General features: G+C 43.6%; 1 protein-coding gene across 1 annotated transcript in view; it reads right to left on the bottom strand.

The window, feature by feature from the left end:
* The window catches only part of TRPC7 (transient receptor potential cation channel subfamily C member 7), a 141,605-nt gene that overhangs the window by 13,867 nt on the left and 111,823 nt on the right, over window positions 1–15,915 (bottom strand). The window contains exon 8 of the mRNA XM_054716742.1: window positions 1,147–1,342. Within this exon, the coding sequence (XP_054572717.1) occupies window positions 1,147–1,342 (196 nt within the window). The remainder of the gene's footprint in view (window positions 1–1,146; window positions 1,343–15,915) is intronic.

Here is a 15,915-nt window from a genome sequence, read left to right on the forward strand (position 1 = left end):
TTTATTTTGTTTTAATTTTTAGTTTATTTATTTAACTTTATAATAAGTAAAACAATAACATGATTTCTGAAACAGAAAAAGGTATAAATGGAAAGGCATTCAACCACCTTTGTCCCCTAGCACCACCTCTTAATAGTACCCTGCTGTGCATTTGTTAGATACTCTTTCAGAAGGCTTTTCTTCTTCAGATACTTATACAATCATAAATTAATATATATTCATGTATTCTCCGCTCTCCCTTTCTTACACAGAGTACACCATGTATATTGTTCTGCAACTTGATTTTTTTCACTTAACACTCTATCTTAAAGGTTTCACCAAAGCAGTGTATAGAGAACATCTTCATCCTTTTTTAAAAGTGCACAGTATCTCACCGTTGAGATGCATGATAATCTATTTATTCAGATTCCTGTTAATGCTCATTTAGTTTATTTTTAATTTCTTGCTGTTCTAAACAAGGCTTCCATCAATAGATTATGGATTATGCATTTTAGTTTTGATGAACGCTTCCTGGTATTTTCTCTTGACTCCCTTATCTGTTTGGCAGAATTGTATTAGTCTCTGAATGGCCTTCAGGCATCACCTCTGCAAGCTTCCTTCCCCCATTGCCAATTACAGTCTCTGCTTTGCACCTTTTGCGATTTCTTTGGGTGTGCTGGCCCAAGGCACTACAATTTGTTGATTAACATGTTTTCCTTTTTTTTCAGTGAACTGAGTTCTTCAAGGGCACAGACTGTATCTTAGTCATTTCTGTATTATCATGCCTAACACAGGCATGGCATACAGAAAGGAATTAATAAATACATATGAGAGGCAGAAGGGAATGTGGGCTTAAAGATATAGTTATTTTGTTTTGCTGTGAGTCACCTGTATGCCATCCTGTGGGGAAACATGTAAAAGAGTAAAGAGTCATGAACATGATTCCTTCTGCCTTTGTTGGTCCATTTTATGTGTGGTGCCCACTATGCCATGTGGCAGGTGACAGGAGTGCTTCTTGGAGCAATCCAGGAAGAATGAATGTCTGTTTGCTGTTTTGGCTTAACATTAAAAATATGCAGGGGTTCTAAAATCATTACCTTCATTGCCTAAAACAGCAATGTAAATTAAACCAAGAGAGAGAGAGGATTTTCCATTAATGGGTCTTACCTCAATTTCCTGGTACGAGTTGTTGATCATGGCTATTAGCATATTGAGCAGCACTACCACCATGGTGACGTTATAAACGCCATAGAGAACATAGCCAATGTTCTCAATGAATTTGTGGTCATATTTCAGCACCACTGAGATCACTTCAGACAAGCCAAAGATGGACCAAAATAAGGTTTTGAAACTTTCTTCAACCCTGCAAGGAAACAGCAGTCATTTCAGGCAGTTTGTATCAGCTAATAGTTTTCACACGAAAGTTGCTATTACCTAAACTTCAGTGGTTACCCGAGTGTGGCTGGGGCTGGCTGGTAGTGCCTGTATTCTGAAATAATGAGATATTCAGATTTCTAAGAACACTTGGAAAGAGTATTATAAAGGGCAGGTTCTATCTTTTCATTCAATCCATTTATTTGGACTACTGACAGTGGTATCATTTTTATCTTGTAATTCAACATTTAAAATTAAACACCAGGGCAAATATTTATTCTTATACAAATTATTTTTCTCAGAAGCACACTCTTCCTTCAGTAGTTTGAGACTCTCCTCAAACTACCCAGTCCCACATGAAAGGAAGAGGACGGTATCTACTGATGAAGCTAGCATCACTGGTGACTGGGACTTGCTGGGCACATGACACAGTTCAGCTCACTTAAGCTTTATACAGGCGTCCTCAGACTACGGCCTGCGGGCCACATGTGGGTGTTTTTGCCATTTTGTTTTTTTACTTCAAAATAAGATATGTGCAGTGTGCATAGGAATTTGTTCATAGTTGTTTTTTTGTTTTTTTTTTAACTATAGTTCGGCCCTCCAATGGTCTGAGGAACAGTGAACTGGCCCCCTGTTTAAAAAGTTTGAGGACCCCTGCTTTATAACCACCTTTGTGGTGGGCTTGCTTATTACCTCCATTTTACAGATGGAACCACTCACGCTCAGAGCCTATGTGTCTTTCTGGAAAGTGGGGTGCAAATCCAGGTGTGTCTGAGTTTAAAATAATGATACTTCAAACCACTATCCTTTCCTCAAACTTGTACACATAAAAAAACCTAAGTAAAAATGTAAGGTAAAAAGACTAAGGGAGGAAAGAATTTGCAACACATATGACAATAGATGATGTCTTTCTTACATAAAGAGCTCTTATAAATCAATATGAAAATGACAGGCATCCTAGTAGAAAGAAGGGGAAATATCCATGAAAACTTGATGTTTTTCTGGTGATAATAATTAACTTGGTATGCCCAATAATTAATTTGATATACCATGCTTGTGGCATCTTCTGGCTTAGTGTGTAGCAGGAAACAAATGAAACTTTTCACTGCCTTGAAAGGAAAAAAACTTCACATTGACCTTGGAAACCTATAGTAATTATTCTCAGAGAGAAGGCTGGCCTCAGATAGAAGGTACATTGCTAATTTCAGGAGTTTGGGCATTGGAGCTAATCCCAATGTCTTATGAGGTTATGATACTCTCTGAGTCATGTACTAATCAGCACCACAAATTTTAGGAGCTACAAGGCAAGGGTTTGGGAGGATTGTTGTAAAAATTGTTGCTTCTTCAGAATGCCATGACGCCATTCCTCCAGTGTCATGGCGTTCTCTCTCTCCCCTCCCCCAAACAGTTAAGTTCAGTTACCTACCCAAATCTGCACATAGCAGGGTAAAATTAAGCAGGAGGATCAGCTCCTAATAGACTGTTTCTCAGTAGCATGGGGTTGACTTTCAAGAAGAAAGTATCTTGCAGTTGGCTTCCTTGACATTCACCAGGAAGCCATTTGTCTCACAAAAGGCCCCCACTGTCAACTAGCTGCTAAATTTGAGGTTCTTTACTGATAGGGAAGGCAGCCACTGGTTCTACATCATCTTCTCATCTACTCTAGCTACAGAGTTTGCCACAGATCCCTCCAATTGTGTCAATCATGGGAATCTTCACAGAGATAGTTGGAGGCAGAAGAACAGCAAAGGTGCATGCCTGGGTTCAAATCCCAGCTCCAGTATGTATTGGCCTTGTGAGCTTGGGCATGTTACAAAACTTGTTTGAGTCTCAGTTTACTCATCTATGAAATGGGATAATGGTGTGTTATTAAGTTGCTGTGAAGGTTAAATGAGCAACCCATGTAAAGTATGTAGTAAGAGCCCAATAAATGGTAGCTATTATTTTTATTCATTTGTTTATTTGTCAAATATTCACTGACCTCCCAGGTATTGTTCAGGTGATAAGGATACTCTGCTGCCCAGAACATGTTTCTGTCCTTGTGGAGGTCCCAGTCTAAAGCATGCCCCGTAGAGTGAGTGAATGCTATAAGGAAGTAAGCAAGGACACTCCGCTTGCCATGTCTTACCTTACTGGGGAACACATAGAACCCCATCAGCCCCTCGGGTGCTTCCACACAGGACTGAGTGGAGTTAATAAATCAGCTGCCTATTGACTTTTCTGAACAACCCTCATCTTCCTTCCTATCTGCAAAGATCATCACAAACACTTGATTTCATGCAAATCCTCTCTGCTTTCTCCAACCCTTTCTATCTTTCAATATTTGACATGTAGTCAATAGGCCACCCTGTTATAAGAAGTGCTCCTAATGAATAAAAGTGGAAAGTGCCTATGAGTGATGTTGAATAGAGCACGATTCACCCCCCTCTTAGGGGGTGGGGGTGTGTTGGGGGGGGGAGGGGAGGTTGGAGCTGATTTGTCAAGCAGAAGGCAGGGACGTGGTAATCAATTCTCTACCAGATCTGTCTCACCTGCATAATGGGACTTTAATAACAGCTTGCTTAAAGAGGCAGTTGTGTATGAGGCGCAGAACAAACTGATCAACAAGGCAAGGGTTTGGGAGGATTGTTACAAAAATTGCTGCTTCTTCAGAATGCCATGACGCCATTCCTCCAGTGTCATGACATTCTCTCTCTCTCCTTCCCCAAACTGTTAAGTTCAGTTACCTACCCACATCTGCACATAGCAGGGTAAAATTAAGCAGGAGGATCAGCTCCTAATAGACTGTTTCTCAGTAGCAGGCGTTGGGCTAGAGGTTTGCTGAAGCAGAAAAACTGGGCACCTGCCACCGAGCTGGGAGATGGAAGAAGATGCTTGGAATATAGAGAGACTCTGTGAGAGGGCCATGCTTCTCTAATGCCCAGACTGGAGGTTGAGAGCAGTAGGACCAGCTTGAGGAAGGTCAGGGGAAGAGAGCGAGACTCCAGAGAAAGCTTGAACCTCACCCCTGCTATGCCCTGCTAACTTGTGTGCTCTGAGTCACTTCTTGTTTTTCACTTCTTGTTTTTTTCTAGGGCCCTAAATGAGGAGTTTGACCAGCAATTTTTACTTTTTCTCATCTCATGGCATACATAAACCAATTACTAAAATTCTGTAGCACACCAAAAAAAAGTGTTTTTTTTTCTGATATGACAAAAAATAGGTGTAATTTTGATTCATTCACACCAGATGGCTATTATTGTGTAGGCTGTTCTTTGTTTGATAATCTAAGGCAGTGGTCGGCAAACTGTGGCTCTCGAGCCACATGCGGCTCTTTGGCCCCTTGAGTGTGGCTCTTCCACAAAATACCATGGCCTGGGCGAGTCTATTTTGAAGAAGTGGCGTTAGAAGAAGTTTAAGTTTAAAAAATTTGGCTCTCAAAAGAAATTTCAATCGTTGTACTGTTGATATTTGGCTCTGTTGACTAATGAGTTTGCCGACCACTGATCTAAGGGAAAAGAGGTCAGTGCCCCCGACTGACCAGGTATTGCATGCTTTAATAATTACTGCATTATCAGTTGAAAATCACTGATTTAGACAGTCCAGAAATAGAGGAGTCTGGCCCCAGAGTCAGTGCACAAAGCCTAAAGCCCATACAGCCCAGATTTATTCATACTGAGGACCAAACTCTTCCTCCAGTAGCCTGGTTGCTTCTCGAGGGCAGAGCTGTGCTTTTTTCACCTTTGAATCTCCAAACCTAGTCCAGATCTTGGCTTACTGACGGCGCTGGATAAGTTCAATGTCCATTGAATGAATGAATAAGTCCCTGATACACATTTTGGCTTCTTGGTTCCCGATCCCAGTGTCAACTAGTCTAGGTGAGGCAGAGTGCAGGCTCTGGTGAGGCAGAGTGCAGGCTTTGAAGTTAGGTAAACCTGGGTTTGACGGTGAGCTTTTGGTCAAATAACTCCGTGCCTTTTTTTTTTTTTTCCTAGCTGTAAAATGGAAAAACAACAATCTCTACTTCATACTCTACTTCATAGGGTTGTCTTGAGGATTAAATGAGTTAATAGAATGCTTGTGAAGTGCATAAAATACTTCCTGGCTTATAACCAATGTGTGATAAATGTTACTTATTTTATTACCAGTATTCATGTTTTTCTTTCTTTTTTTAAAAATGCTGTTCTTTTTTAAAAAAATGTATTTTATTGATTTTTTTTACAGAGAAGAAGAGAGAGGGAGAGAGAGTTAGAAACTTCGATGAGAGAGAAACATCAATGAGCTTCCTCCTGCACACCTCCCCCCCCCCCCCCCGGGGATGTGCCCACAACCAAGGTACATGCCCTTGATGGGAATCGAACCTGGGACCCATGAGTCCACAGGCTGATGCTCTATCCACTGAGCCAAACCAGTTAGGGCTATTTTTTCTTTCTTAACTGTAATTGGCTCCAGCATCAGGGCAAAAGACTCTTCTACCCAACAATCAATTCTCAGAACAATCCTTTAAAAATATGAATCAGATCCTGCCCCTCTTCTCTAGTGGCTTTCCATAGGCTAACAACTGAATTCAGTCACCCAGCTCAGGCCTCAAGGCCCTGGATAATCTGAATCCTCCCTATCTCATTAGCCCACAGCAGCAAGGCATTCCCGCTTCTGTGCCTCCCCCGTTCCTCTGCCTGGAATGCCTTTTCCCTTTCTCTCCACATGGACACTCATTTTTCTCATCCTCTAGGCTTTAATTGTCACATGCTCAAGTAGGCCTTCTCTGACAGTTGTGAATGAAGGAAGCTCTCTCCTAATTCCCCTTTTGTACAGTGTTTTTCTTTTTTCTTAGCTCTCAGCACTTAACCTGTTTATTTAAAACAATTTTTTGGCCCTGGCCAGTTTTGCTCAGTGGATAGAGCATTGGCCTGTGGACTGAAGGGTCTCGGGTTCAATTCCGATCAAGGACACATGCCCAGGTTGTGGGCTTGACCCAGTTGGGAACATGCAGGAGGCAGCTGATCAATGATTCTCTCATCATTGATGTTTCTCTCTCACCTTCTCCGTTCCTCTCTGAAATCAATAAAAATATTTAAAAAATGAAAAAAATATTTTTGGGTCTCTTCCCTGTTATCACATTCATGGAGGAACTCAACCTCCACAAGGGCAGGGCCTGCTCACTTGCTCACTGTTCTGTCATCAGTACCCAGAACAGCGCCCAGCTCATAGTAGGGACTCAGTAAACATTTTTGTCAATGAATGATTGAATTCTGGGAAAATGAGTGCTCAGATTCACCTAAGAACTGTCTCTTCTGATAGCTCTCTAGAGCTAACCCTGGACAGTTCAGTTTCCTGTCCCTCTGTCACTTTGAAGAATGACAGTTTAAACCTAAGTTATATCCTAAAACTGAATTTTAGTGAATAAAAAGGTAAGGAGATGGCTACTGTCAGTCTAAGAAAAAGGACTTGGGGAAATGCCTGAGAACATGCTGTGAAAACATTCAAAAAGGCACATTTTCAGTGTATCATCAATTCCTTTCCCTTAAAACTTTGTGAGCTCTTAGTCTGTTCCAGAAGCTCAAAGGTACCAGGCTTTTAAAATTCATATCATGAATAAACATGAGGAGAGGGTATAAATAAACATTATAGGATAGTAGAATGCCTTTTGGTAGAAGGCATAATCATCCTTCTAAAGTAGCCCAGGAGCTAGTGGTTAGATTGTTGGCCCGTGCACCGAAGGGTCACAGAATCAATTCCCAGTCAAGGGCACATACCTGAGTTTCGGGTTTGATCCCTGGCCCTGGTGGGGGTGTGTGTGGGAGGCAACCAATTGATGTCTATCTCTCTCTCTTTCTCTCTCCCCCTCTCCCCTCCCTCTCTTTCTTTCCCCCTCCCTCCTCCTCCTCTTCCTCAGTTCCACTCTCTAAAAATTAATGGGAAAATATCCTTGGGTTAGGATTAACAACAACAAAAAAATAGCCCAGGAAAAGATCTATATTTTTATCACTTATTACACTTACTGGAGAGTTATATAATAAAGAGGTAATATGCAAATTGACCATCACTCCAACACACAAGATGGCTGCCCCCATGTGGTCAAAGATGGCTGCCCCCATGTGGACACAACATGGCCACCACAAGATGGCCAGCAGGGGAGGGCAGTTAGGGGTGATCAGGCTGGCAGGGGAGGGCAGTTAGGGGCAATCGGGCCAGCAGGGGAGCAGTTAGGCGTCGATCAGGTTAGCAGGGGAGTGGTTAGGGGGTGATTAGGCTGGCAGGCAGAAGCGGTTAGGGGCAATCAGGAAGGCAGGTGAGCGGTTGGGATCCAGCAGTCATGGATTGTGAGAGGTTGTGAGAGGGATCCTAGATTGGGGAGGGTTCAGGCTGGGCTGACAGACACACATACCCCTCCCCATCCCACCTTCCGGGCACGAATTTTGTGCACCAGGCCTCTAGAGCTAAAATAAGAACTTAGGTTAGACCCAAGGTATATATTTAAGATATATATATAACCTAGCCTCTCTGAGCCTGACCTGGGCCCCATCATTGACCACTGAGGTCTCCTCAGACTTCCATCAACCTCAGACTTCCCTGTGCTGATTTCTCCACTGAAAATAGGCATAATAAACTCTATAATTCCCCCAAAACCCTTATGCCTTACTTGAATTTATAAGATGAAAGGCAAGATGATAATTTTCAAAATATAATACAGTATGATAACACATATATCAGAGGTGCCCATATTTCAACATTGAAAAATGTATCCTGGAAAAATGTGTCCTCTATAATGTGAACATGGCTGATTCCATTCCACATCCCACGTAGGCCACGGTCCTGTGATGCCAGGAACTTTCCCTGGTTTCTCTTAATTGGCCATGAGTTGTTGTGAGTCTCTGAGGGCAGACAATGTAACCTAGCCTTGGCTGCCCAAGCAGGACCTCCTCTGCAGACAGATCCTTCTTAGGGGTGTGGTTCTTTGCTGTCAGGAGGCCCCTCTGACTCGTCACCTCCTTTTGGATGTCTCTGGACCTCCCCTGACTGTCTCCCTTTTTCCCTTTCTTGGGCCAGGGAAATATCAGGCTCTTGTTTTCTGCTTGCCAAGTACAATATGTCACTTTTAAAGAACTATTTTACCCCTTCAGCAAGTCTCTGTTTGGCCCTCAATGCTGAGAATGGGGCCCTCCTTCTCAAGGCCCCACTATTCCTCCAGTCCCTTAGGACATGGACTATCCACAAGCTTCTGGGAAGTGGGTCTGTTTGTCTTCATTTCTGTTGGGAATGAGTCCTGGAGAAGACCAGAGCCCTTGTCCCTTTCCTGAATCACCAGGGACCTTGTTCTCCTCCCCATCATACCCTCCTTGACTCCCTCCCCAAATCCTGGAGCCTTCCCAATGTCAAAACCCTGAGAACATCCTCCTCCTCTCACACCCCACATTCAGGCCATCATCATGTCGTAGACACTCTAACCTCCTCAACATCGCTGCTCCATCTCCTGTTCTCCATCACACTGCCACTCCCTTAGTTTGGGCTTGCATTTCTCCCATCCAGCTTCCTGCCACAGTCTCGTAATAGATCTAGTTCAGAATCTTTCAAGTTGTTTTATTTTAGAACTATCAATTGGTAACATGCTCTCATTCCTGTGACTATTTAACATCTGTCTTCCCAACCAGTCTGCAAGTTCCATGAAGGGAGGAGCCATGACTATTTTTGCTCACCATAAAATCGCCAGCACAAAATAAAATAAAATAAAATAAAATAAAATAAAATAAAAATAAATTGCCAGCACCAAGCGTGGGCCAAGCAAGGGCTCCTCTGCCCACCCTCTTGAGCCCAGTTGCCACAGTACTCTCTCTGAAGGCCGATCTGATCTCACTTCCTCGTTTTTACAAAGCCTTAGTGGAGAGCTAACACTAAGGACGAACTTCACTGGCTCCGGCTGAGTTATCTGATCTGACCTTCTGCCATTTCCCCAAACTCTTGCCTACTTGTCTACTTTTTCTTTTCCTTTTTACAAAAGTTGATTCTTAAAGGTATACGCTCCCAGATAATATTTCATTCTAGCTATAGGTGGCAGCAGAGAGTAGGGCAGGGAATCCAGATGTTTAGACAGGAATGGAATTAAGGATCACCATGCCTTACGCACAAAGAACAGCTTACTTTTTGGCAGATTTCTTAATTCCACTGTGGCCAGGGGCCCTTCCATGTGCCTCTCACCTTGAACTCCTGATATTTCTTCTCCTCTTTGTTTCTGCTCCAGTGTCCTGTCTTATCTGTCTCCTTGACCGGCTTCTTGCCACCTTTGTGGCCAGACATGGAAGCAGCTTTTTTTTTTTTTTTAAGAAAATTTTTGTACCATCTGAGCACATGAGTATCTGGGCGGTAAGACAGCTACTTTCTCCTTCACCTCAAAAAAAAAAAAAAAAAAAGGCCCTGCTTGTTTACACTTTGCACAGGCTGGAATGTCCTCCTAGTCACCCTCAAAGACCTTTTTACGGTCACTCCCTCCATGAAGCCTTCCTTGATCTTGCCAGACAGAGTCTAGTGCTTCTTCCTCATTGTGCTGCCCAAGTACCCTTTTGATTAGAAAAGTCTCAACCCAGCTATGCTGTGAAGCTGTCTCCATAATAGCTGATGCTTGCTCTTTTTACTTTTCAGACTCCCTACTTGTTTATGAGTTTCTTAGGGATGAGAGGATTGTTTTATTAACTTCAATGACCCCAGAGCCAAATACAGAACTTGCCATTGGGTAGCTTCTCCATAGTATTTGTCAAATGAATGTACACACTTGGGAGTAGAAAGCTGCTTGACCCAGGGGACAATTGCAGGCTGCATATTTAGAGCTGAGATATGTAGAATCACCAGGTTCTCAGTGATCATCAATAATCTGAATTTCGTATGCTATTTTTTAGAATAGCCACAGGAAAGCTATTGTAAAGACACCCAGCTTCTACCTCAGAGCACATGCCCTGGTGTGGGAAATGGGGGGAATTTCTGGTCAATAGGTAGAGGATGGGCTTGGAGTCATGCAGATCTGGGTTCAAATCTTCTTCTTGGTTTTGTGATCTTGGGAAAGTCCAGCATCTCTCTGAGCCTCAGTTTCCTGGTAGTAATATCTGTGTCATTCCATTGTTAGGTGGATCAAACGGGAGAGCAGCTCATGTGCTTATAAATTGTTCAACAACAGGATGATGCAGGGGTCCCAGGGTGGGGTCGGCATAGACAGAGTCTCAGGGAGTCTCCCTCAGCTCCAGTGCCCCTTCAGGTTCATTGGAGCCAGCCTCTGAGCTGGCGGCGCTGAATCAGTGCCTTCTGCTCCTTTTGGGCATATGAATCTGAGTCTGGAAATTTTCCATAACTGTCGTGGAAAACAGAAGCTTCTAATTTTGCCTAGCACTGCTGAAGCTCCTTCCATTAAAAAGATTCCTGAGAGACAGAATAACTTAGGAAAAGTATTTTTTTTTTTATTAGAAAAGTCTCAACCCAGCTATGCTGCCTCTGTAACAGCTTGTGGAAAACATTGGCTGGGATCATCTTTGGAGGTCAGGGCCCACATTTAATCTCCAATCAGAAGTAAGTGGGGGAGGCCAAGTTTACCCAAAGGGAAGATGAGAAGCCCATCATGTGTCCCCCCATCCTGGGCATTCCTGGTCACATCTGTGTACCTGTTCTGCGATGGTCACCAATTAGATGGATATAAAGAAGGCCACCTTTTCCTGTGCATTCTCATTCAGCTTCATTTCATTAGTGGGCCAAGGAGTTTTTGTCTCTCTTTTTCTAACACTTATTACAGAGTGCTGGGACCCCAAGATTTTTATACAGTCTCTTAAGCAGAAAAATCCTTGCTTTATGATATACATCCATTTCAGCAAAGTTGACTATAAAACAAAACACCAAAAACCAAATCCTATTTGTCTACTGATTTCCATTATAAAATCAAAGATATGGTCCCCTTTAGAACAAAATTCCTAACAGTTGGAATTGAGAGCTTTTCTTAACAGGCTTTCTGAAAGAAAGTGCATTCTCAGGTAGTTTACTTTTCACATCCTCACCCTGGCCTTAGGATACTTGATTTTGTACTCTGAGAGCATAAAACATATCTGAACATCTCCTCCTTTCCATGGGTCATTTGCAGTTTCTAACGGAAGTGGCTTGGAGACAGTGAGCTGTCAGCAGGTGCACTATCTGTCATGTCCAGTCAGCCCCGTCCCTGCTCTTCCCTTCAGGTCAGCCTCCTACACAGAAGCAGCTCTGAAGCATGACCCAGACCTTTGAGGAAACCGGTGGTTCTGAAGTGAAAGGAAGCTGAAAGATTGGGAAATGATTATAGGATCTGACTCCGGAGCTCACTCCTGACTTTTTTAATGCAGAGCTGAGACTGGTCTCCACCTCCCTATCTGAGTAATGATGAAATTGAGTCAGATCAGCATTTCTCATTGCATGGTCCTAAGACCAACTGACTCAGAATCTCCCAGTGGCTTGTTAATGCAGGCTTCCAGGCCTTATGTAGAACTCGAAGGGGTGGAGCCTGGGAAGGCCCAAGTTTAGCCATCTCCCCAGGTGATTCTGGTGTGGTTTGAGAATCATTGATCTCAATCAAGACTGCTCAGATTGTGTGTTTATTCATCCTGTGCCAGATTCCATTCAATCTGTCTGTTTTCTTCTTATCCCCTCCTTGAGGTCTGTCAGATGAGGGATGGGAATATGGGTGGGGAAGGAGGTATGTGATTCCAGAACTGGAACACAATGGTGATTAGGGCAGGGCTTGGCTGAGGGTTGGGGGTCTGCCATTGGTAAAGAAACCTTTCTGTTTGTCCCAGGATGTCCCTACATCTCCCATCTGGCATAGTACTCTACTGGGTGGGGTTTAAGTGGGAGTGGCTTTTGTGAGCTGACCGGGGACTGCACCCCTAGGTTGAACAAGTTTCCTATAAGATAGCTCTCTGTTAATTCCTAATAGATGGATTGCAAAGTGGACTCCTGAACAGTCTTTAGGGACCTAAGCTGTCCTTGAACATAGCAGGGGTGAGTTTTGGGGTAGGGTGGGGGTAAGTGATGGGGCAAGGATACCTACACTATTCTCCCAGCCAAATTTCCTTTCTGTAGGACTGTTTTCCAGCTCTGTAGGACCGTCTTTCGTTAAAGCTCAAAAAGACCCCCTGTGGGTGGGCCAAAGGGAAGATCCTGAGCTGGGAAGGGCGGCTTGGGCATGAGCCACTATGAAGCAAACATTCACCTGAGAGGGGTCATTGGTCTTTAAAAGATTCTTTATCATCAGCTTAGCTGGTTCTCAGAATAGCTTTGAGTTCCCTAATGCACGAGACACTTATCTCTAGTGTGGCTTTTTGTTTATCAAAGAAGGTTCTAAGCATTGACATGCTCTAGAGAGCATTCAAAAGGTAAGAGGTGGCATTTACAAAAATCCATTCTTTCCTCTCCACCTCACTGCTCTATTGACTCTTTTCCTGTTCAATGTAATCCTATTTACAGCTGTGCATCCCACTTTAGGAGCTGCCAAGGTGATAAATATCCTGTCCTTTCTTCACTGCACTTGGTGCCACTATAATACCTTCCCTTCCCCATCCTGGAGGGCCTGGGTCCTCTTTGGTTGGGTTCCTCATGTCTAGGAAGTCGCCATTTGGTTCCCAGCACATGGGATAAGCCAATTGCTTTGTCTCCTTCTCCTCTTTTCCCCTTTTCCCTTTAGATTAGCTGTGTTGCATCTAGCTGGGAATTGTGGCCAGGTCAGTCCTGCTCTAAGTCATGACCTTTTCCATCTTCCCATGTGTCATGGCACTGACCTCTGAGGGGCTGTGGGCAGGCAGTGCAGGAATGTGGTGCAGAACACCCAGGGTAGTAGAAATGGGATAGAGTCCACATGGTCAGGTTCCCAATCTGCCTTGAATCTAGCTTAATTTCTCCTGTTCATTCCCTCATTCTTTTTAATGAAACACTTGGTGAACAATACTATGTGCAAGCATTGTGCTAGACTGGAAACACAGGAGGAACATCAGGGCCTGACCATCAAGGGGTGGAACCTGTGTTTATCAACTGACATCTTGACTGTTGTTCAATAACAGTGCATCCCATAGTGGATACATTTAACTTGGCCTCTCTAGCAGGACTACAGCAAATGTGCTTTTGGGGGATTTAATTCCTTCCACAGTTGATCACTGGGTTTTTTACAAATTGTCTACAGCTCAGGCCAAGATCACTAATGATCTTGGCCTGAGCTGTAGACAATTTGTAAATTAGGCCCCTGTCCAGAAAGGGTCTTGTGGAGCCAAATCAGTCCACAGGTATCTTTTCTTGCAGCTTACCCTTCCTTTTCTCCTCATTCACCATTTCTATTATGATTACCACCAATCACTGAAGGCTTATTATATACAAGGATGGATTCAATCTTATTTCTTCTTATTGGATCATTACAGCAATCCTGTGATGATGATCATCTTAGTGTTCTCACTTCAGATCTGGGGAAACTGAGGCCTAGGGGGTTTAATCAGTTGCTCAAGGCCATACTGCTTAATAAGATGAAAGCTCAGACTAAAACCTTGTCTGTCTGAGCCGTGGGGTGCATGTGCTGAGGGGAAGAGCCAGGCACTCCTCAGGTGCATTTCTCAGCACTGGGTCGGGCACTTGCTCTATGTGAACATACACTACTTCTTTGCTTCAGAGAGTAATAGCTTCTGTGGTTCAGCAGCACTGGGGCCCCCACTCTTCTTGGTAATTCCACTTGGGTGGGGCACGGGGTTCATTGCATTGGGTCTGGGTTCTTAGAGATGTCAAGAGTACTTAACCCTGTTGGTCCCAGCTGCTGTGCCTGTGGCTGGAGACCTGATTATGGCTGGAGATTCTAGGCAGGAGCTTGAAGGCAGGGAGAAGTTCTGGGCCTAGGTGGCCTAGGGTGGGACCTGGACGAAAACAATTATGTGCCTCAGACACTTTACTAAACTGCCTCATTGACCACTAATGGGGTATTTGTGAGTAAGGTGGGAAGTCTTATTTATACTTGTCTGCACAGATACAAGCTCGGATAAGCCCAGTGACTTGGCTATTATTAAGGTCATCCTTTGCTATAATGAAAGCTCAGGTCTGCTATATTCTATTAGCCCACTGCTCAGTGCTACTGATGCTCTCCAGGAGATGCCTGGCATCCCCCACAGAGGGGAGGAACACAGGTCTTCAGGGACACAGGTTCACTGAGATCTGACACCAGCTCTGTGGGGGGAGGTTGTGCCACTGCCTTGCTCTGTCTGCAGCAATTGCTTCTGGGCCCTGATGTATCCACCTGACTGTGCCCAGCCTCATGCTTGCACCACATGTCTCTGGCTTCCCTCGCCTGGGCCTTCCCTACTGCTGCTGAGGCACATGATACTACAGGACTTGCTCAGTGGCCATGCACAGGTGCTGGCTTGCTCAGTCAGGCATGGAGAGCTGCTGACCTGTGTCCACTAGCAGACCTACCTCCCATGTTATGTGGATATGGTTTCCCCAGGGGCTGCCCTGGAAGTGCAGACAAGTTAATGTCCTAGGCAGTGACTTTGACTCATGACAGATAGCAGATGGGAAAGATCTGGCTGATAAATTCTTGATTTCTCATCCTGATGGGCTATTCTGAGATGTGCTGTTTCCATTAGTCTTCCTGGAGAAGTCTGTCATGGCCAAGTTTTATGTTCTGGTAGATGGTGGCCAAGTTAGCAACCAGTATGTGCTTTCCCTCCTCCCACACTGCATTTTCCATTTTCCTTAGTCTAATTTCATTTCGATTGCAACTCTCTTGCTCCATTAATGTGTTGGCATGCAAGATTTGCCCAGAGCATTGTTTTCTAGGTAACACAGGCTAAACCAATAATAACAATAGTGATAATAGTTCCTTCCATTTATTGAACTTAGTGTGTGGCAGCTATATCAGCTCATTGAATCTTCACAGTATCCTAATTTTCTTTAAATCCTCACCCAAGGATGTGATTTTATTGAGAGAGAGAGAGAGTAGAGAGAGAGAGAGACAGAGAGAGAGATAGCGAGCCAGAGAGAGAGACATCAATGTGAGAGAAACAGTCAATTGGTTGCTTCCTATATGTACCCCAACCAGGGATCGAACCCACAACTTAGTTATGTGCCCTGATCGGGAATTGAACTTGCAACCTTTTGGTGCATAGGACAACGCTCCAACCAGCTGGCCAGGGCACACTATCCCTATTAAGCAGGTACTATTATCATCTGTATTATCCTTATTTTAAAGATGAAGAAATTGCTCTGGCTGGCATTTGATTCCACCTCAGGGTACATGCCCAGGTTGTGGGCTCGATCCCCAGTGTGGAATGTGCAAGAGGAAGCTGATCTATGTTTCTCTCTTGCATTGATGTTTCTCTAGTTCCCTCTCCCTTCCTCTGTCTCTAAAATAAATAAAGACATATATATATATACATATATATACGTATATATATATACATATATATACATATATATATGTATATATATATATATATATTTTAAAGAGACAAGAGACCACTTTTCCCTGGATAAGTTATAAAAAATAAAAGATGAGGAAACTAAGGATCAGAGAAGTTAAGGAACATACAGCGTGTAAGTGGCAAAATG

This window comes from Eptesicus fuscus, chromosome 6, assembly GCF_027574615.1.
Source record: "Eptesicus fuscus isolate TK198812 chromosome 6, DD_ASM_mEF_20220401, whole genome shotgun sequence".
Classification (NCBI taxonomy): domain Eukaryota; kingdom Metazoa; phylum Chordata; class Mammalia; order Chiroptera; family Vespertilionidae; genus Eptesicus; species Eptesicus fuscus.